The sequence below is a fragment of the Pseudovirgaria hyperparasitica genome (genome assembly GCF_010093815.1).
Source record: "Pseudovirgaria hyperparasitica strain CBS 121739 unplaced genomic scaffold EJ05scaffold_1, whole genome shotgun sequence".
Taxonomy (NCBI): Eukaryota; Fungi; Ascomycota; class Dothideomycetes; order Acrospermales; family Acrospermaceae; genus Pseudovirgaria; species Pseudovirgaria hyperparasitica.
The window spans coordinates 2,748,804-2,770,656 of NW_022985549.1; the positions used below are offsets into that span (position 1 = coordinate 2,748,804).

Genomic DNA, 21,853 nt, shown 5'->3' on the forward strand with positions numbered 1-21,853 from the left:
CTAATAAGGAAGTACCTTATATAAACTTATTAGATATAGTAGAGGTTAAGTTTACATATACCTCCTTACTAATAGTTATAACTTACTAGTATAATTTACTATAGTATTATTAGAATATTAATATCTCCTTCTAAAAATTAAGGATGGGGTTTAGATATCTAAGCTAAGGTATCTCTAGAATTATATTCTATTAGCTAATATTAGCTATAATAAATTTATTAGATATCTACTATTTTATTATCTTCGAGTTATAAACTTCGTAATTTATTATAGCTTTACCTAAAGTTCTAACTTTATATCTATTAACTATAATAGTTTAGCTAACTTTACCGAGATTATACGATAATCTATACTCCTTTATAAGAATTAATAAAATATAGTTATCTTCTATACTAGTATCTATAAGGGCCTATATAGTTTTATTACTATTTACTATAGGTAATAATACTTTTAGTAATATTAGGTCTTTACTTACTAGAAGGCGCTATAGCTCCTTCTAAGTATATATAATTTAGCTAAGAACGCGGTTAGATCTTATATACTAGCCTACTCTTTTTTCGGATTCTTATAGTTAGATAAAATATATTCTATTTCTCTATACTTATAGTAACGAAGTATACTATAATCCTACTATTTTATAATAGGCGTTATATTTAAGTCTATACCTTATCCTTTTCTATATTAAGAAGTACCGTCTCGATTATTTTAGTATTCTCTTAACGCGTTTCTACCCCGATTTACGCTCTTCTAGTACTAATTATAGTAAGGTTACTCTTAATCGAATGTATTTAATTAACCTCGTTTCTAACCCGTATAGAGTTTATTGGTTTTACCTAGAGAGCCGCGTTCCTTAAGAATGCGGTAGTATTTATTACCTTTCTCCTCTAATTTATATAGATAGTTAAAACTTAATAATACTATTTCTAGTCTTTTACGGATTAACGGAAGTAGTACTTCGCAAAACTAGAATATATAAATATTTTCCTATAGTATAGGGATATTATTCTATAGGTTTTAGAGGTATTATAGTAGTTAAGTAGGTGTCTAGTTTGGTTATTATACCACGCTTCTTAACTTAGATAGTACCTTTCTTTTACGTTCTCTATCCGTTCCGAGAGTGTTTAATATAAATATAGCTAAATATTTCTAGGTTATTATAGATAGTAGCTATACTTCCTTCTATCTATCCTATTAATCGCGGGATTATAAGTCTAGGTATCGTTCTCTAAACGAAATATATTATACTTTAGTAGAAAAGAGTAGAGGGTTATTAAGGAAGTACTTTTCGTAGTCTCTCTTCTAGTCTTTCTACTCCTTTTAGTTCTTCTCTATAAATATAGTCGGGTCTTTAGATTTTAGTATACCTAGGGAAGGAGTAGAGTAAATTAGTAACGAAGCGGCCGGGTATATAGTAGATTATTATAACTCTAATAGTAGGTGAACTAATTCCGCCTAAATTAGTATAGGAAGTCGTCTATCTACTATTATTCGGCGTAGTTCTTTAAGAGACTTCTTAAGTTCTCGTCTCTTTATAAGGAGTTTCGTGCGTTCTACCTATTCTTTAAGGGTTTAAATCTCTTAAGTCTAATTCGCAACGTATTCCTAAAGTTTAGCGATAGTTTATTATAATATCTCGCGTAGCTCTACCACGACTTATTATCCTACTTTATATTATTAGAAGTTACTCGGCGTCTCTACTATTTCTTTATCTAAAAGCTCTATAATTCGGTCTAATATCTCTACTTCTTAGTTAGAAGCGGCTAGAATTAATACTAATTATAGAGGATCCCTATTATTTAATATAGTATTACTTATCCCTATAGTAGATCGCGTCGACCTTCTTAGTTCTAGTTAGACTATCTTAACTATAGTACTATATAGAGAGTAATTCGAATATAAGAATAGGGTTATTAGATAGTAGTATAGTTAGATAGAATAATATAGTATATTCTATTATAGGACGAATTACTACTAAACCCTTTTAGTAGAAATCTAAGAGTATATATATAAAGGGACGCCGATCTATCTAGTATATAACTATTTACCGCCCTTCACGCCACCTTCTAACCCTATTAGCTAAGGTATATATGGATTAGGTTATGCCTAAGGCTAAGTCCTAATACCTTTAGTATTTATACTAGCTATTCTAACTATAGATATTTAATACTAACTTTAGTATAGAATCTAATTATTATATAAGCTACTAATTAGCCTATTTAAATATAGGAGAATCGCGCTATATATAATAGTACCCTTACTCTAGTTATTATACGCTATAGTATCTATAAGACTAAGGCTCTCTTATTATAGCGGGCTTTATATATAAAGGCCTTTATTATCTACTCTCGCGGTTAGTAATACCTTCTTTAGAATTAGTTATTATATATATACTTATATTAAACCTAGGATTTAAGAATACTATACTATATAAATAGATATATTTATATCTATAATAGTATAAATAAATTTAAGATGTATATAGACTATATTAGTCTATATAGCTACTTTAATAATATATACTCTAACTATATATATACTAAAGTAACTACCCGCTATAGTAAGAATTATAAGATTAAGAATATAAAGAATCTCTTATATAATAAGTTTACGTGCTATTTCTCTAATAGTCTACTATAGCTTTATCTATCTTTAGCTAGTAAGCGTATAGTAGATAGTCTTAGTAGCCCTCCTAGTATAAAACGTATTATATAATCTTAGAAAAGAACTAGTTAGTATAGATTTCTAGGGAGATAGGTATTATATAATATATAAAAGTTATATTATAAATATATAGTAGTAGAAATTAAAGAAATCTATACTTAAATCCTATAGAAATCTTAAGCTAATAACTTTATCTAATTAATACTATTAGATCTAGAAGGGACTTCTATAGAAAATGGCTATAGAGACTTCTAACTTCTAACTTTGACTTCTGACTTTTGAGTTTTAGAAGTGTGGCCCGCTGACACATACCGTCCGCGGTAATCAGGCTAATCTACTCGCTACGACAGCTGAGTTTCGTGCGGCCTGGTCTGCAAGCCACACTGCGGGGTTCTTGATCTCTAGTAGAAACAGCTTTGTATCTTCACTTTTCTCCAAAAGCTGCGACGGAGTCTTTATCATATCATGTTTGGTATGCAACGGGAGGCAATTCTTCGCAGAAGCCATTGGCAGCCTGGTCACAAGCTATTAGCATATATCGAGGCTACCCAGCATCGATCTGAACAGGCACTTCCACCAAGTCTGCTCCGCGACTATCTAGAAGATGAAAATGTGTCGGCTTGGCTCAGTGGGCAAGAGCTGTCTGCAGATATAGAAGGAACTGCGGTCGATGTGGATGCTACGATACGTCTACTTGTGTCAGAGCAACCAACGTGGCATCAAACAATAACGTCCTTTGGTATGAGCAAAGTCTCTTATCTGCAAGTTGAAAGGGCTTTTCAGATCCCAGAAGAGGCCCTTTCATGTTTCGAAACTACCCGAGGAAGACACACTTGCCATTTCGACTACGACGCAGATGGGCGCACTGTGGAATCTATAGGTATGCAGAGCTTGGTTTTTTCCAAGAAAATGTATTTATGAGAAACAGCCATCACCGTATCTTTTGCACCAATGTTCCAACTGGGTAACTTCAGTCTTGCGCTCAGATCTTATTGCAAGACTGGGAGAACGAGAGCCCTTCTACATGGTTCAAGTGTCATAGAAGCGAGAAACAAGGTTACGAATGAGGCGTCTACACCTCATATAGACTCCATACAGTGTTTCATCTCTCAAGCTGGACATCTCTTCAATCACCCTCTCTTAATTCCAGTAGCCATGATGGAAGAACGCATCCGCCGCATGAGCTACCATCAAAGATTTGACTTGGGTCAACGTTTGCATCAAATAGAGGCTACTTTGGGCGTCACAAAGGCTGGCCGGAGGTTGCATCACAGCAAAGGCCTAGGGCCCGAGGGACTCATTGAAAGCGACCTTAAGCGAGCAGAGCTTACTGTCAAGTTGAGTACAGCAATCACTGATGCCATTGGATTTACAAATACAATAAAATGCGACGCTCGTTTTATACAGTTCCTGCTGGACACCAACTTCCAGCTACTCAGAGAGGGACTGGTAGATGCAAGGCTACACAGAGACATGAAGGCGATTGTGTATGATCTGAAATGCGAATATGAATCAATAACGGAATACCAGCAAAGCCTAACAGCCAGATTACAGCTTCAGTTGAACGTGGTTAGTTTCTATTTAGTAAAATCTTTTACGGTCGGCTCACGTGCGTAGATGTACTCCTTCATCGCTCAAGCCGATTCTTCTTTGTCTGTAGCCCAAGCAAAGCTATCCTCTGACGTAGCAGCGCTCAATTTCAACGTCGCTGCAGATGCAGGCCTAGATGCTGCTGCCATGAAAGCACTAGCTTTTGTTACCACTTTATTTCTACCTTCCACTTTTGTGGCTTCCATGTTTAGCATGTCCATGTTCAATTGGCAAGCGGTCACATCTTCTGGTACAGGTGAGCAAGTGGCAACGAGAGTTATTGTTCCCCAGTTTTGGATATATTGGGCGGTCAGCGTCCCCTTGACGGTCGGAGTGCTGGTGGTATGGCGATTTTGGTGGTATAATCAGAAGAAGAAATACGCTAAGAAATACACCCCAACTTGGGGTACAAGTGATCCAGGGCTAGGAAATAGTCACGATGCTTGAGAGAATATCATAGATGCATAGCTGGGTACGACGGTCAATGGTCGCCAAGACAGGCACGGTTGAGCATTGCAGAGGCAAAAGCGAACGGTCTATTTGGGGTTCGCGAACAGCATATAATTCGGTATATAACACAGAATCTCCTTGTTTATTTCTGATCTAAACTCGATTCGGAACATAATTAACCATGTGAGAAGTGGACAATGCTTTCACTGTCACCTCTTACGGTAGCATTAAATCCACATTTTCCATCCAACGCTCTTACACAATATCTGAGCACAGATTACCTTGACATAATTTTGAACAACGTGGTAAGATACCAGCTTATCAACTGTGTGTTGACATGGGTAACATAACAGCAGCATTATTATCTCTAAGGCGGCGTCCCTACCCCTAAATCACCATCTGCAAACGGCTCGACCACGAACCGCGCAGAGCACCACTATTGCAGCTGTAGGCTTGTTGCTTTCTTCTTGTTGTCAGAAAACGATGCCTTTGAGTTTATGGGATCAGCAGTGGCTTCATCTGGAAGGAGCTCAAAGAATATGTCAATGTGGCCACAGATATCCGACCATTGAAGATGAATTGGCTCATCAGAAAAGCGACCAATCGCAGGTTGGCAAATATCTTCACATGCGGTCCGCATCCATGGTATGATATCTAGGAGGAGGATCCCATTCATCTCTGAGGCTGCAAAGCTCGGCGCAGGAGAACAATGACGATGTCCATAGGTTGGGGAAAGATCTGAAAGCTTGCTATAGGGCAGTATTATGATCAGGGCTATCCTTCAAAATTCATCACTAGCCTTGCTAAACAGGAGTATATTAGATCTCAAGGGTGGCCGTCCTGCTTAAGACTTAAAAATTCTACACCGTACATTATCAACGCCGAGCCATGGGCTTTGACTGATACAAGACAATTCGGTTTTAGACTACAACAAAGCATTTCTCAGAACTGATGAACGATGGCTTTTTGAACCATAAAGCGGATTGCAGTGACTGCTAGCTCGAGTATACTTGTCTCCGGTCCTATCGTGGCGACCCTTGTTCTCGAATCATGCAGTAGGTTGTAAAATTCGATGCGCAAAGTCTAGATTAGTTGAGCCTTTTTGTGGAATATAAAGCGTATTATCTCTTGGTTGGTGGCTTCCTTTCCGACGCGGCAACCAAGTTTTGGACCTTAATCCATTGTATAACCTGATACACACCTGCTGGTCCATGAGTCGCCGTATATGCATCTACGCTTCTTAGCTGAGGATCCTCCTAGGAGGCCAACTCTGTGTTCGTCTGGCGACGTTGTCAAGCACCCCTTTGATGCGTCCCAGGGTGCGGCGCTTTTCTTGATAGCTGGCTGCGAGTCCTTGAAGTTTCGCAAGTTTACATAACTGATAGCACGTAAGCTTTTCTTTATTGCCTGTCCCATATTGCTCAGCTGATTGTGGCCAGGGCCCCCAGATCGGTAGCAGAACATTGTCAAACAGAATTCCTGTCTCCAATCAGTGGCTTGCGATGTTTCGTATACAATAAATGCTGCACGTCAGGTATTAAAATTACTTTTTGGCATCGTTGCAGATACTTATCATCAGTTCTTGTCAACAATCAAGGTATAATGAGACATTCTTGGAGCACCCTGAAAGATCCCATTTTTAAGCCGTGTCGAATCAGATCAGTGCGCTTCTGCAACACGATGCGGCTTTATCCAATGGGAACCTGTACTTCAAGGACTTCGAGGAGTGTCTCAACAACGAAAGACCAATTCACGGTCTAGATTGTCATCTCTGAGGTGTCACTGGAGCTCGCTCTCAAGTATGCTCATGACGAGACTCCATGTATGTTTTCTCGACAGGACCCATGACAGTATTCACTCACATCCACTGTAATCAATTACAGTAATACCCATCCTGGTATTTCTTTTCAGAAGCTGGAGTAGGTTCAAGAAAGGACCGCAGAGGTAAGTGAGCGAGCTATCTGACCCATCCTTTGTAGGAGAATGCATGACAGTTGCTTGGGCTCGGTCCAGACTGTCCAGCACTGGCTCGATAGTCTTGAAACACTCGAGGAGAACGTGGTGATATTATTCTTGAGACCATGGTACTCATCCTCCACCATACGAGCTCTCGCGATATTTGTGTCATCTTCAGCAAGAGTCTACTCAACAGAAACCTAGCGAGATTGGCGACTAGTGTGACCGTACCGATGTAAACGCGAGTGAAACGATGCGCAGTGGTTCAATCAGGTCAACGTACAATGCGAGCATCATACAGCGATAGCAAAAAACCTCAACTACTTCCCGATTGATACGCAATCTGGCACGCTTAGACTTGAGAACACCACTGCGAACAAGGGAGCTATGGATGTCAGCGTCTAGGCCGATCAGATCCATGCTGGTGGCCATAGCTCCTGCAAGCTTCATGGTGGAGAGGTGAACGACCCAGCTCGAGAGCAGTGGTGCTCGTACTTTTTATGAGCGGCAACATGAACCTTGTTTGTGCTTTGGTTCGGAGGAAGAGGTTGGGTGATGCGATTTCCATATGCCTAATCAAAATAACGAGTGAAGAAGCTTCGACTTCTCTTTTTGTGATAGATTACAATATTTTGCTGATAATGGCTCAGCAGGCAGAAAACCTTCGGAGTGAAATATACCTTTTCATTGTATGCAAATACATAATGGCTATTTATAAGTTTGAGACAGGCCTTACAGTGCCACAGCAGCAGCTAAGGTGTCAGGCAGGTACCGCGGCCCGGCTGGCCTTTCGCTGACCACACTGAACACGATTCAATTTAGCATAAACCGACCAAAAAACCCGCAAGACGTAATGATATGTTCATTCAGAGTCAAGACTGCGAGAAGGAGCTATAATGAGAGCTAGCAGTAGAGAGCTCACCGCTGTACTTGCCATGAAGCGTCCCTTTGATGGCTGCAGTGCAGCGAGCTAAGCGATTCGGCGCCTCCCTCGAGACTTCAGCTAGAGGACCGAACTGAACTAGGCGCAGTCAGCATGATTTTCCATTTCCAGGGGTACGTGAACTTTACAATCGTATTCTGCAACGCCGTGTCAGCAGAACCAGAAGTATGTTTCCGAAGTCAGGGTCGTCCATCGAATTACACATTTTGCAGATATGACTACAGAACATATCTTAAATCTTTCTGTCTGTCGAAGTTGACTTAGAACACCAGTACCCCACTAATTAGACTCGCGCGATCAGCGTCGTGAGGTGGGCCGGGGTCTTCACTCGGCAGGGGCCTACCCGTTGCTTTGCGGGCTTAGCCTACCCCGCCGTTCTGAAAGCGCTTGAAGACGTCTGACGGTCGAAACAGACAGGATTGGCTGTCGTCGTGCGGATCCATTCAATTTGTGAGAGGCGTCTCACAAGCTTACACGGGAAGATGCTGATTCCGTGAGTTGGGCCATGTGCTCTTTCAGATCGGTCCGCTTCTTCGATCGTGATAATACTAATTTCGAATTAAACTCATTCCTTGTTTTCAAACTTGCCAGGCTCCTTCTAGAATGCAACTCGAGTTATGAAGTAATGGAAAGCAAAGCGTCGTCAGTAATCTGGGCTTGATTTCTCTGCCGTAAGACTCTGACCATGCATGCCCAGGCGTCTCTTCAAACACAACTGCGGCGTATGAGATTACCGTCAGACTGCGGTACTGGCTACTCAGAAACGAATCAGACAGCGAGCGATGGGTAACAGCGGGACTAGCGCTACTTGGTGTGATAGAAAGCGTCTCGAATACACAGCCTCCTTAGGCCGTGTACTCCTAGTCGGTTTCGCTTCGATCCGAAGAACAAGGGCGGTCGAGTTGTTGCTTCTTTTCGTTGGCTGAAAGTAGCTGAGGAGAAGATAGATGATGACAGCGAGACATCGTCCTTAAGTAGCTGTGCCTTCCCACATGTCCCACTCAATTATCGTTCTTCTCAAACTTGCTCAATTGTGCTCGACCCATCAATACTAGATCTACTCAGTATCAGCTAGTCAATTGACCAATCATCAGCCTCACAGCCTTACCAGAATATATCTCCCAACATGAAGTACGCTTACGCCATCGCTGCTGCTGTACCAGTCGTCCTCGCTGAACTCCACGACGTCACTGTTGGTGATGATCGGCAGCTTCAGTTCGACCCTCAAGTTGTGACTGCGGCAGTGGGTGATCAAGTCCGCTTTACGTTCTACCCAGATCACGACGTAGCTCAAGGCGCCTTTTCGAGCCCTTGCACACCTAGCGATGGTGGCTTCTACAGTGGCAGATTGAACTTCACGGACAATACAAACCTCGATGCAGAGGCTACGCAGCAGTTCACCATTGACGTGACCAACACGGACCCAATCTGGTATTACTGCACGACTGCGCAACATTGCCAGAGTGGCATGGTTGGCGGAATCAATATCCCGTATGAACCACTTTTGTATGCTCTGCATCACATGATTGACAGATTGATAGATCAGACGGTGATAACACCATCGACGCGTACTCTTCGGCAGCTGCGACAGCACCAAGAAATGTACGACCCGAGGGAGCGATGGTAGCTGGCGGCATGTTGTCTGACAACGACGAGGCAGACAATCCGTCAGTAACACCTAGCCCATCAGCTATACCCAGCCCATCAGAAATGCCTACTCCTGCAGCCTCAGGCTCAGGCACCCCGAGTGGAACAGAGGCAGCGCCAAGCGCGACTTCAAATGCGGCCACTGCTGCCAATGGGCAGGTTGGAACGTCAACCTTCCTTGCACTGTTTGCCGGTGTCGTTGCGTGGTTTTTGTAGAGCGTAAGATGCCCAACGGGGTTATAGAAGCTGGGGTATTATACACCGAAACCGCGGGACTTTGGAGGTATTATATTTGCCGGAGAGCCGCAGGGGACGGTACGACTCGGCACGATATACCGGAGCCATGGTCACCGGTGTATCGGAACGGAGTACAAGTTCTTTTGCGCAGTAAAGAGACCTGTCTATATCGTTTTGGTACACGACAATGACAATCAATAAAGTATTTCCATCCCATTACAGTGGATGGGCTAGCTAGTGCTCACGCTGCTTCGTAATTCTTCAGCGATCCGTGGCGAACCAGATCATGGCAGTGCAAGACTTCGTCATGATACCTGCAAGTCACCAGCTCAGGCCACGGAGAATTCGCTCATGGCGGCAGTCCGATGTGACTTCGCGTTACGTGTAACCCTCCAGCCGTGGCAATCAATAAAGCGCCGGCCGCCTAGCAACCCAAAAATAGCGCTGTCAACGTCGATCTCCCCTTACAAACTGTGGGGTGCCTTGGCGGCCTGGCAACGTCAACCTCTCAAGATTCTCACGTGGACTCCGATGACCCAACTGAGCCGTTCTCCTCAGCCTCCTTGCAACGGCTATCGACGACGCACATGGATCGCACTTGACCATCCCTAATGCTTCTAATGGCGCGGTCTGGTAGCGGAGTCTCACGACGCAAACCTGTTAAGCTGCGACATCCAATAATTTATGACGTATGACACACCTACTAGGCAAGGCTTCTGCGTGGGTGAACCTTACCTAAGGTTGCCGTATTGGGTGTCTCTGGTCTTGGTCGTTTGTTTTGGTGGATATTCTAACAGCTGATGCTTTCGAGAGCACGGAAATGAAGCACAAGGAAGGAGGTACTGTAGTGATATATAAAGCTGTGGTCCTTCATCGTGAAATATATCTCATCATCAACAAACTCTGCAATCAATCATCCATCATCACTACAGCACCTCTCAGAAAACACAATACACACCTAGTCATCATCCCAACTACCGCCCAAACATCAGAATGCAGTTCTCTCTCGTATCCGTCCTCGCCCTCGCGGCTTCTGCCACCGCTGTCTCCGTCTCCTTCGACAATGTCTACGACTCCTCCTCCACACCTCTTGCCAACACTCAATGTTCCGACGGCGCAAATGGTCTCATCACACGCTACGGCTGGACGACTCTCGGCCAAGTACCTAAATTCCCCAACGTGGGTGGTGCAGGACCGGTGCAAAGCTGGAACTCGGCTAACGTGAGTATCCTTCACCCATCTCTCTCCTCTCCCTCTGCTCTCGTCATGGATATATGCTTGGAGAAATGCTGATGTTTTTTGACAGTGCGGCAAATGCTACAAACTCACTTACGGCTCTCAAAGCGTGAACGTCCTCGCTGTAGACGGCACGACCGACGGCAGCTTCAATATTGCGCAAGCCGCGATGAACACGTTGACGAATGGGCAGGCGGCACAACTTGGGAGAGTCGAGGCTGGCGTCGAGGAGGTTGCAGCCGGTGAATGTGGGTTGTAGATATGATGATGCTTTACGATGAGAATATGCTGAGTATCTTGTTTACTTGGTCGTGTTGCATAGCCTGAAATAAATTGTTGAGCAAAGCTCGGGTTAGCGGTTAGCATAATGTCTTATTATTACCGCAAATGGAATAGTCCTGTTGTTATATGAAGTCTTTTGCCTCTCGACACCAGAGATGTGACAGAATATATACGTATTTTTCATCAGTTCGCGGTGCATGCAGGGTACCGATGTCCTCCTTCTAGGATAAACTACAAAAATCATCTAGTTAACAGCCATTGTTTTATCCTATATCCCGAGACTAATAGGCATGACAGTAAGATCTGTAACATATCTGTCCTGCCCAAGGGATGGACGGTATATTTGTAGAGAGTAGATATCGGGAGTCCGAGGTATCAAGGATAATCAGGTATATTATAGAGTAAAGGTCAATATAGAAGAGTAACAGGTAAGTAGTACTCATTGTCAGATAGTACTGTCTTGAGTAAAACTCCTGTGTGCATGTATGTGTCGTGATTGAGTAGTTGCCCATCTGGATCGCTTGTGCTGAAGTTTTTCCATCGTTCTTGTTGTCCTCCTTCCATGCGTACCTTTGTGCTTAATCTTAGTAGGTAGTTATATATACATATAAGACGACTACACAGTGAATGCCTGGTTCATCACCTATCTCCACTGGCGATCTTAGTAGAGCTTGAACGTTGTCTGCAACCAAAAGACTTCGCTTCTAGTAGCCCACATTAAGACTGTAGTATCTAGCCCTAGTAGCAAAGCTTCTTTTGCTGCGTCGTCGTTAGGGAACGAAACCAGCTACGAAACACAAAGCAAACGCGCCTGCAATGCCCACTCATAGTTCAATTCGGGTTTATATTTCTGCCGACAGTCCCTTTAATACTTGTGATGCTCCGAGTGGGGGACTATTTGAGCCACCGAGGCTGGCTGATCTTTGGTGTGTTGAATTCGTCAGTTGTGTTGCTAGTAGGCATTGGAATGCTTATAGTTGGTGGTGGACTGAGCACGCTACTCGTGAGACTGGACAATATGAGCAATGACGAAGCCGTCTAACTTTCAGTGTCTCCGTCAAGAGGTAGAGATAGTGGCTCTTGAGTCGGTTGTGGCGATGCCTTCCTGAAAGATACATCTATATTACATGAGAGTATACCACATTAGTTTAGTCTCTAGGCACTCAAGTAAAACATTTATGATACTGAAAGATCTTGCCTTGTTTCAACAAGGCAATTGTACCTGGTGACACCAACTGCACCCTCTGTTACACATCAGAGTCACTCAGTCAAATTTAAACGTTCTAGATGAAGGCAACCATATGCGTGAAGTATTCCTGAGATCCATATCAATCTCCAGTTGTTACAGTTAGCTACGATAGACTTAGGGATGCAGAGATGCCCCCTTGCCTTCTTCGCCTTACATCCAAATTATGACTGTAGTTGAGTCTGTAGTATAAGGAGGACTACGGCTGAAATCACCAGCTTCATCAACAGCAGGGGGTTCATGAATTGCATATTACATGTTAACCTGGCTATCCACAGTGTCACGATAACTACATTGAGAGGGTACTCAGAGATCGAAGAAGACACGAGCAATATGTTGGAATGGGAACTAGGAGAATAGTAGTGACGCTTCGAGGGAACGAAAACAATGTAAACAAGTAGTAATTACAGCTGAGGTACAGATTGCTCATATATCATGTCAGAGTATGTTATCATGCCATGGGGCACGGTTCATTTAGTGAACTTCGTGCGGGCGGTTGTCGAAACAGTCTAACATTTCGGTAGCCGCTCTTGCGGGTGGCGTAAAAATTTGCTGACCATGCAGTAGGCTCCATGTAGGGCAAACACGATCAGGAAAAATGAACAGGTTGTGTTCTTCCCATAACTCAAGGTCGTTTCATGCGGCTCTCATGAAGTTCAACTGTATAGTTTCCCTTTTATAATATCTCTGAGCTGTTACCTATGTTGAGTAGAATGATTCTTTGTATGAATTATGTATTATATGTTCGAAATGAGCTCTAAGAATGCTGTCGCACACCGTGAGGTAAGGCTGAGACACCCACTGTATGTATGCATGAGACTAGGCCACTCATCTCCCAGCGCTAAAGTGCCGAATCAAAGGCCGAGGGGGAGCAAGGATTAGTCCTGCAGCTTGTTCGGCGCCAAAGCTATTCCTCGATTCTTTACCGTTCAAGACCCTGATCGAAATTCATACAAAATACAGAGTGATCAAGGCCCTATATGGCGTAGATTCGTAGTGTAAAGTTGGTACACTCAGACCACACGAACACATCGATTATGATAATGACAGACTGGAAAACTTCGAAGGTCCATCTTATAGATAGTGATACTACGGGTGGGGCTGGGGCGTAGCAGCGTTATTAAATTTAGGATTGATTAGTTAGAAAGCTCTGATCTGTCGGCACTACTCAGCCCCACTCAGCAATATTACGTGGATCTCACGTTGGTTTTCACGTATGTTTGCCTGATTCTTTCTGTAACTTTTCCTTTCCTTGAGTATGTTAAGAGTCAGGGTTCGGATTAAAGGTCTTGGGTCATATAAAGAATAGCGGAGGGCAATTATTCCTAGTAGACCGTGATAGTTGTACACCTGAGTAGAAGGTTAGTAGGTTAGAGTTACTCATACGACTGCGAAATATTCTGATGTGCAAGCTCATACAACACAGGTAAGAAAGAAACACGATCCCTGGATGAGGCGCACCCACATGCATGACAAGTTAAGGAATGCCTGCAGGGCTCAAGTATATAGTGGGACGTTGGCGGCTCCAATTTTAGATGCAGCTCCAGCGCCAGACCTCCTTCAATGCCAAAAATCTCAGATGCTCAGATCCGGCTCCCCAAGCCTCAAAACCCTCGAACAACTCTCCTGAATCTCTCTCTTTAAGCATTTGAACAGACATGCTGTCCTTGCGACAGATGTTTCACTCAAGATACGTCAACAACTACACGTTCTCCATCGCATGCGCTGTCCTACTACTATGCCTGTGGAGCATTGGTTCGCGCTCCGTTCCATACCTTACAGGGCCACATGAAGAGCCATTCATAGAGCTACATACAGAGCCACATGCAGAGCTATATACAGAGCCACATACAGAGCCACATACAGAGCTACATACAGAGCCACATGCAGAGCCATATACAGAGCCACATGCAGAGCCACATACAGAGCTACATACAGAGCCACATGCAGAGCCATATACAGAGCCACATGCAGAGCTACATACAGAGCACAATATCCCCAAAATCTTATGGTACAAACTGGGCCCGAATGGTATGAACGACGATACACGGGCATGGACTAGTACCTGCATCACAAACAATCCGGAGTACCGCGTTGAATTCATGACGGACGAGACTGCAGATGAGTATGTCCAGAGGACATTTTCTTCGTCACGCCCCGACATTGTCGAAAGCTACCTCAACATTTCAATTCCTATTCTGAAGGCTGATCTACTACGTTATCTACTGCTGTGGGATCAGGGTGGTGTATGGTCCGACCTTGATGTCTCCTGCGAAGCGGATAACTACATCGACGAGTGGATACCTTTGGAACATAGAGACAAAGCTGGACTTGTCGTCGGATGGGAATTTGATATGGGATATGATAGACCCATTCTTCGCCAGTTCGCATCATGGACTATTATGGCAAGGCCCCGGTCACCGCATATGCTGCAAATCATCGATGACATAGTCCACGCGCTGGAAGAAAAAGTAGAAGAGCATCATGTGCCGCTTCAGAACTTGACTCTTGCTATGACAGGAGATGTTGTGGACTTCACTGGACCAAGACGTATGACATTTGGTATCTACAAGAGCCTTGGAAAGATATTGAACAGGCCTGTTGGACAGGAAGAAATCCAAGAGCTACTGCAGCCAAAAATGATTGGTGACGTTCTAGTGTTACCCGGACGATCTTTTGCGGCGTCATGCAATACATACAAGCCTGAAGAAGAAGAGCTGCTCCCTCGTCAATTGATTACGCATCACTATGCCGGCTCTTGGAAAAACGACAAAGGTGGCGAGTCTAAGCAAGCCCATTGACATGATTTCCACACATACTGCAACATTCGGACTGCTATGACTGGTAAGTCTTGGCTTCCCAGGTTGCTCTATTACCCAAACCGCATCTGCGGACATACCTCTACGGCTGCCAGGGTCGTTCGTATGTGAGCTCGTGTGCGATGAAGCATTCGAAACACGAATGTTCGAGAAAATGGGCTAGTAAGGGCCGGACAATCGAGAACCGATAAACATGACGCATATCAATTACCAATCTCCAATGCCACACTGTGCGTACGAGATGTGCAATGACATGATCGACGAAGGCAACAGTTGACCTGGAGTGAGAGTCAGTGTGAGAGGATTACTATGTTGGTGTTGAATTTAATGCTACTGGAACTTCGCAATGGTCCGAGAAAGGGGGCCGAGCATACTGCAGAAGCCAGTGACCAGAGGAAGAAGGGAGAGACATTCAAACCATGCGAAGACTTATACCCACGCCATATAGAGATCTGACTAGATTTGAACGCGGCAGAGCTACCATTGCATTCAGCATTGTATCATCTCAATTGTCATACCCGATCTATCCACCGAGCAGACGGAAAACCATGATTGGTTGAGAATTGGGCAACACGTTTCATTGGATAGAGCAAGTGGATCGAAAATGAACATCACGAAAAAGGATACACCAATACCTGGATCAACATATGTACTTCAGCAGAATCTCTAAATAGAATGATAGCAGTAGACCTGAATTATAGAGGGACGCCCAAGAGCAGGAAGTCTTGGTATTCAGAAATAATCACCCATGATTCGAAACATGTCGCTCAAGTGCTCTGTAACGCGTCCATACTAGTGACCATCTAGAGATAGAGTAATGAGCCATGCTTGAATCTTCTTGTAGATCATTTAGCGCTGTTGCTGTCTACATAGCTTAGCCTGTAATAATGTTGGTCCAGTAGCCACAAGGTTCTGATAGTCCGAAATATGCCTCAGCGACGTCTGCAATCCACAGATGGACAGATGACCCTGTATACTATACATGAATCTTTGAGGTCTGCTTTACATGTCATCACCAGAAGATGTTCTTTTCGTCAAAAAGAGCTCTGTCATGTCTCTCAACAATCAATCGCACCGTAAATAAAGCAAGGAGGTACAAATTCGCCATCGCCTCTTTCTCCGAACTCGTCGCCGTGCGTGTATCACAGAAGATACAAAAAATGAAGTTGTTTTCCTTTACTTTCTCTGTATCAAATTCTTTGCCCAGCACAGCCTAACTGCTTGTGGATAGACGCCTAGAACTGGTGAGATACGGGCATTCATGTCCATCACAATCGATCAGTTCAGCATTCTCGATGATGCCATCTTTGACGAGGATGGGACTACCGCAATCTCTTCCAAACAGATTCTGAGCTCGAATGGACAGAGCAATCATGCCAGCAAGAACGAACAGGGCAAGGAGATACACGACTTAAGTTCGGTCATTGACATTGAGACAGAGCGGGAGAGAATCAGTTTGACGAAAAGAGAGGACATAGAGTGGGCATGCAAATACTGCCTCGCAAGAGCTGGGGCCGACGCATGCAACAACGGCAGCAATGGGATCGACCGACTACCTGAGATTATCTGGCATTGTGGCTTCATGGGAATCATGCGGTAGTGATTCGTCTCCGGTTCAGCTTAATCATACAAAGTGTACCGGCAGCTACTGTAAAAGAATCAGGATCCAAGGTCGTATGCTGTACTGAAAGATATGAATAACCAATCCTATACAGCTTCCAGTTGACTTGTATCCCGAAAATCCGGTGATGCGTCAAGCGCATGCACGTGTTTATGCAATCTGGAACTCTGTTTCAAATCGTTCAAACCATCAAGTGGATCTGCGGGCTAGGGATGGATCTACAGGCCTTGCGAAACGACATGGTCTCGCGTATAACACGAAATCAAAATGTACAGCCGATGAACAGAGGACACAAGCGAAGGCGATTCGACTTTCAAAACGCGGAACAATTATTTAGACGCGAATGTGAAAGTCGAACGCGTCCTCGAGCGAGAAGCATCTAACCTATTAGGGTTAGCATTATGCTAAGTCAGCATGGCGCTTTGGTTTTCATATTGTGTCCATCGCGTAGCCTCACTCTTTCTCCTCCGTGCTATACCATGATGTGCAGAAACGCACACCGCGAGCAAGAACAGCTGGCTCATAGGTTATAGACTCGCATAAATTCTACCAGAATACAGGTCCAGACTACCAATCTGTCCTGAACACGTTAGTGTGTGATGCAGTATTTGACGACCCGCATAGAGCTGGGTCCGCCACAGATATGGGTTCAGCTGAGGGGCATTCCAGTCAAAGCCGCATATAAATACTGGAAATCGTACGCTTCCACGCTGATACGATGAAATCCCAGACTCGCTCGACAGCCGGAGAGCTAAGTTGTTTTTTACCATGTCGCATTGCGCCCAACTAGTCCATGACTTTCAACAGAAAGGCATTCCGGCTTTTAACCAAGGCGAGAAAGAGTATGAGCTTTCCGTCGCCACAGCCAACCTTCTTTACCGCTTTACAAGGCCCGAATGCGTTGTACAGCCGGAAACGACAGAGCATGTCCAGTACATCGTTGAACAGGCGAGGGATGTTGGCGAAGATATTACTGTCAAATGTGGTGGCCATTCGTACACTGGATTTTCGACTGCTGATCACGGTCTCCTGATTGATCTTAAGCGAATGACAGCGGTGAAACTGCAGCTCAGCAAAGATAAGACCCCTACAGCTGTCAAAGTCCAGGCCGGAGCACGATGGGGAGATGTTTATAGGACACTCATCAACGGGAGCCATCGGGGATATGTCATTAACGGGGGCAGATGTCCATCTGTGGGCGTGAGCGGATTCCTTCTGGGTGGCGGACTCGGGCCGTTTACACGAAGCTTCGGCATGGGGTCTGATACTGTCATTGAAGCCACCATCGTGACTGCAGATGGAAAGAAAGTCACAGTCGGAAAAGACAGCCCGCCTGGGTCCAGAGAAGCCGAGCTTTTCTGGGCACTACGCGGAGCCGGGTGCGGCACTTTCGGCGTCGTCACAGAGTTCAAGATGGACGTCAAAAAGTTGAAGAATAAGAACGTCGTGGCTGGAAGATATCTGTGGACACCCACAGCAGGCGTCAGCCACCATCGAACGATGCAACAGATCCTCATGGCTGATTGGCCGAAAGAAATGACTATCGACAACAATTGGATGCTTGATGTCAAAGGTGGCAAAGGAGAGATGGGCATCAGATTTACAATCTACTATGATGGTCCCAAAGACGAATTTGATAAATTGCTAGATGAAAAGATGACGCCTCAGCCACTTGACGGGAGCCTGAGTCCAGAGGACAGGGTCAAACTGCAACTAGAAAATGCGGATCAGGAAAATCTCATCAAGCAACTCAAAAGACGTTCAATGCCTGAGCCATCCACGAGATTCCTCTATGAGTCACTGGTCCTCATGTGGGACGAGGAAGCCAGGAACTCCTTACCTCGTCCAGGAGACAATGCATACCAGAAATACAGTTCTTTCTGCTTCCGCACCGACCGCGAAGAGGACGCCAGGGCTATGGAGGAAATTATTCGCATTGTCACAGCGCAGCAGACGTTCTTCAAGGACGAGTTCAAGACTGACAACGCCTCGTTCTGGGTTACTTTTATTCATAGTGGTGGCAAGGCTACCACTTTCAGCCGAACAGAAACTGCTTATCCTTGGCGTGAATGCACTTTTCACACTTACATCACGATCAAGTGGACCGACAAATGGCTCGAGCAGAACGCCACTGGCTTTCTTCTTCGAATGAAAGACATTCTGAAGCCATACTCCATGAATGGGCAAGCATCATTTATCAACTTCTCTGACGCTGCCATCGCCAAGGACCATGACGTCGCCTACTACGGTGAGAACAGTGCTAGAGCCCGAAAAGTAAAGAGTGTATGGGACAAGGACAATTATTTCAACTGGCCGTGGGATCGTTCCGACATTCGAGTCTCGAAGCGCAACGCTAAAAGAGCTGAGTTTGCAGCCTGGCTCCGGGCAGAGCTCAATCTCTCACTTGTAGGGCCTGGTGATGATAGTGACGATGATAGTGATGTGACTGCGGTGGATGAAGAGCAGTTGACGGATGTCATTGCGACAAAGGCCTGGGACTCGTACACTTTGCCTCCGGCCGAGTTTACGGACATCTATGGTGTACCTTACGTTGACGACTTCTAAGCTCTGAGAGCCATTTAGCGAAGATAAATGAGGGATGAATGATTTGCTAAGGCGTCCAAAGATAATTATTGGTCATAAAGAAGTATTTCCAGCTGCAAATTTTGATATTATTCCTCTAATCCATCATTCTTATCGTGTGTCGAGAAGAGCTTTGGATAATTTCTGTCTGTGGGGATACTTGCTCAAACTTGCTCGCCTTGACCATGTTCTGCGGCTCCAGAACTTGTGTGGCATTTACAGCTATCAAATACAGTAAAGACAAATCCTTCTATGGAAACAATCTGATGCTGATTCGCTGGAGGAACGACCAAGGCGTTCCAAGTGGTAGTAGACATCGCGAGCATATCAGTGTCACTGCTAGCCAACTTGAGGATACCACACCTCTCCCGAATCCAATCTATAGTCCCCTCCTCGCTCCAGATTTTTTCATCTCACAGCGCAGTCTGATTATCTACGATGACTAGATTAGTAACATGGTGGAAGAGTGATATTCCATATCACACGTTTATGTACACGAACTTCATCGTCGGTTTCGCATTCACGCCTTTCGCCATATATTCGAATTATCAACTGCAAGTCACCGGTTTCGCAATAGGAACTGATATCGATGGCCAGGTCTGCTCAACATACTGCGTCGTTCCTTGGGGTAGCGGACGTATCGATCTCAATGCCGCCATTCTGTACATGAATGCGCTGACCTTTGCGCTTGGTGGAGTCGTTACTATTCTAATCATAGCTTATGCTGATTTCTGGAGTACGCCATTTTGACTTACACTCCATTTGATAGTACGGAGGCTCTAACTTGAAGTATAGGATACAAGACCTGGCTTATAAGTATTATGATTGCTGTCTACGGCGCAGTCACAGTGCCAAGTTACTGGCTTCGTATCTCTACGTTGAGAGCTTTCAACTCATTGTTCGCACTGTCCGTCTTGTTTGGAATTATCAGCTCGGTGCTGATTGCATTGCTCAACATATATATACCGCACTGTATGCGTACAGCGACTCCAGGCAATATAGACGAGGAGATCTCACCAGACTCGAAGACGAATGTGTCACTGAACAACCACTCAAGTAAAGCAGTTACAGAGAAAGCGAAAGCAGAGCGCGCATACGGCTTCACAATGTCCATCTTCGCCATGCTCACCAACAACATCGCAGGCATCCTAATCCTCGTCGTTACAATTATCCTCTCTACAACCCTCCCTCTGACATCCCAACAATCTGCCGGCCTCCTCGTGTCCACAATCGTCGGATGCATCACACTCGCCGGCGCATTGCCCTCCTGGCTCGGCCTCCCACAGCTGCCCACAAAACCATATCCCGCAACGCACAAATGGTACACCGCCCTCCTGCAGATTCTCACGCCCTTCAGAGCCCTTCTCGCCAACCCAAACATGCTGCTCCTCCTGCTCGCATACACGGTATATACAGACACAACTTTCGCGACAGCAAGCATCATCGGTCAGCTATACTACTCCGAGCTCACCCCAAACACACTGGAGTACTCCCTCTACTCCCTCGCCACATACATCTTCTTCGTCATCTGCACAACAGCATTCTACGCCGCACACCGCAGGTGGAAGTTCACGCTGGAAAAATGCTTCGTGGCGGGCTATGCCATCATCCTCCTCGTGCCGATATGGGGCATCATCGGCATCGCACGACAAGATGCGTTTGGATACAAAGTCAGTCGAACCCTTTCCTCATCCTCGTCCTTTCCCCCCTTCAACCCAAATCCATAGAATTTCCCCTTTTCTAAAACAAAACACAGCATCGCTGGGAATTCTACACGCAGCTCCTCATAAGCCAAACCTCGTCTGCCCTCGTCAACCCCACATTTCGCCTTCTCTACGCAGAGCACATCCCGGCGGGAGAAGAGGTGATGTGGTACGGCATGCAGGTAGTACTAAGCTGTGCAACAACATGGGTCACATACGTAGCAACCGGGCCTCTGCAAAACGCAACACACAATCTACGATTTCCATTGATTCTGTGCGCTGTATTCTTTACGCTGGCACTGGGGGTGGAAGGGGTTAGGTTGTGGGTGAAGACGCGGCGAGGGTCGGGGTCTACTACTAGGGGTGTGGTGGAAAATGTGGTCGATGATGTTGTGGAGGGTGGAGGGGTGGAGGGAAAGGGTGTGCTGGTGGGTCAAGCGTGTGGTTGAGGTTTCGTAGAGTGTGGGCTATATTTAGGGTATGGATGAGGTATCGCGGGTCTGAAAACTGGTGTATAAGGTTTTGAGTGCATGCATGGTGGCTTTGTTGAGCGGTGTGTAAATCTTTCTCAAGAAGACCCTGGATGCAAGATGAATTACCTTTTTTTTACAGTGTTTTGCCGAACAAGACATCTTCCTAGCCAATCAGCATGGTAATACATACATTATTGAGCTGGTAAAAAGCGGTGATAACGAGACCCTAGTCGTCTAAAAATATCCAGACACGATAGTTTAGCTTTGCATTGCTACAACGTGGCAGTAGTCTCGAACAGGTTCAAGCTTCTACCCATATCAAAGTTTCTCTTTATCTCGATGTCAATATCCTGGAAAAAGGCCGCTGGATCGGGAGTCATATTGCGAGTAGGGCCATATCGTTCTT

General features: G+C 44.9%; 6 protein-coding genes across 6 annotated transcripts; all 6 read left to right on the forward strand.

Moving 5' to 3' along the window:
- The first annotated feature begins 2,929 nt into the window (after positions 1-2,929).
- On the forward strand, positions 2,930-4,682 carry EJ05DRAFT_36039 (uncharacterized protein). Its single transcript, XM_033741058.1, has 2 exons — positions 2,930-3,541; positions 3,590-4,682. The coding sequence occupies exons 1-2, from the start codon at positions 3,127-3,129 to the stop codon at positions 4,276-4,278; spliced, it is 1,104 nt and encodes a 367-aa protein (XP_033605806.1). The 5' UTR covers positions 2,930-3,126; the 3' UTR covers positions 4,279-4,682.
- Positions 4,683-8,708: 4,026 nt separating this feature from the next.
- EJ05DRAFT_472263 (uncharacterized protein) lies at positions 8,709-9,705 on the forward strand. The gene has a single exon (XM_033743147.1). It carries the CDS (start codon positions 8,727-8,729, stop codon positions 9,225-9,227), a length of 501 nt encoding a protein of 166 aa, XP_033605807.1. The 5' UTR covers positions 8,709-8,726; the 3' UTR covers positions 9,228-9,705.
- A 700-nt stretch (positions 9,706-10,405) lies between these two features.
- EJ05DRAFT_472265 (snodprot1) lies at positions 10,406-11,130 on the forward strand. Its single transcript, XM_033743148.1, has 2 exons — positions 10,406-10,705; positions 10,791-11,130. The coding sequence occupies exons 1-2, from the start codon at positions 10,478-10,480 to the stop codon at positions 10,977-10,979; spliced, it is 417 nt and encodes a 138-aa protein (XP_033605808.1). The 5' UTR covers positions 10,406-10,477; the 3' UTR covers positions 10,980-11,130.
- Positions 11,131-13,586: 2,456 nt separating this feature from the next.
- On the forward strand, positions 13,587-15,049 carry EJ05DRAFT_530188 (uncharacterized protein; the record flags this gene model as incomplete). The annotated part of the gene is made up of 2 exons (XM_033748955.1): positions 13,587-14,003; positions 14,235-15,049. Exons 1-2 carry the CDS (start codon positions 13,907-13,909, stop codon positions 15,047-15,049), a joined length of 912 nt encoding a protein of 303 aa, XP_033605809.1. The 5' UTR covers positions 13,587-13,906.
- A 2,446-nt stretch (positions 15,050-17,495) lies between these two features.
- On the forward strand, positions 17,496-19,004 carry EJ05DRAFT_427244 (FAD-binding domain-containing protein; the record flags this gene model as incomplete). Its single annotated transcript, XM_033741512.1, has 1 exon — positions 17,496-19,004. A coding segment is annotated over one exon (1,509 nt), but the record flags the coding sequence as incomplete, so codon positions are not given.
- A 705-nt stretch (positions 19,005-19,709) lies between these two features.
- EJ05DRAFT_496194 (uncharacterized protein) lies at positions 19,710-20,998 on the forward strand (the record flags this gene model as incomplete). Its single annotated transcript, XM_033746354.1, has 2 exons — positions 19,710-20,007; positions 20,067-20,998. 2 exons carry the CDS (start codon positions 19,710-19,712, stop codon positions 20,996-20,998), a joined length of 1,230 nt encoding a protein of 409 aa, XP_033605811.1.
- Positions 20,999-21,853: the final 855 nt, after the last annotated feature.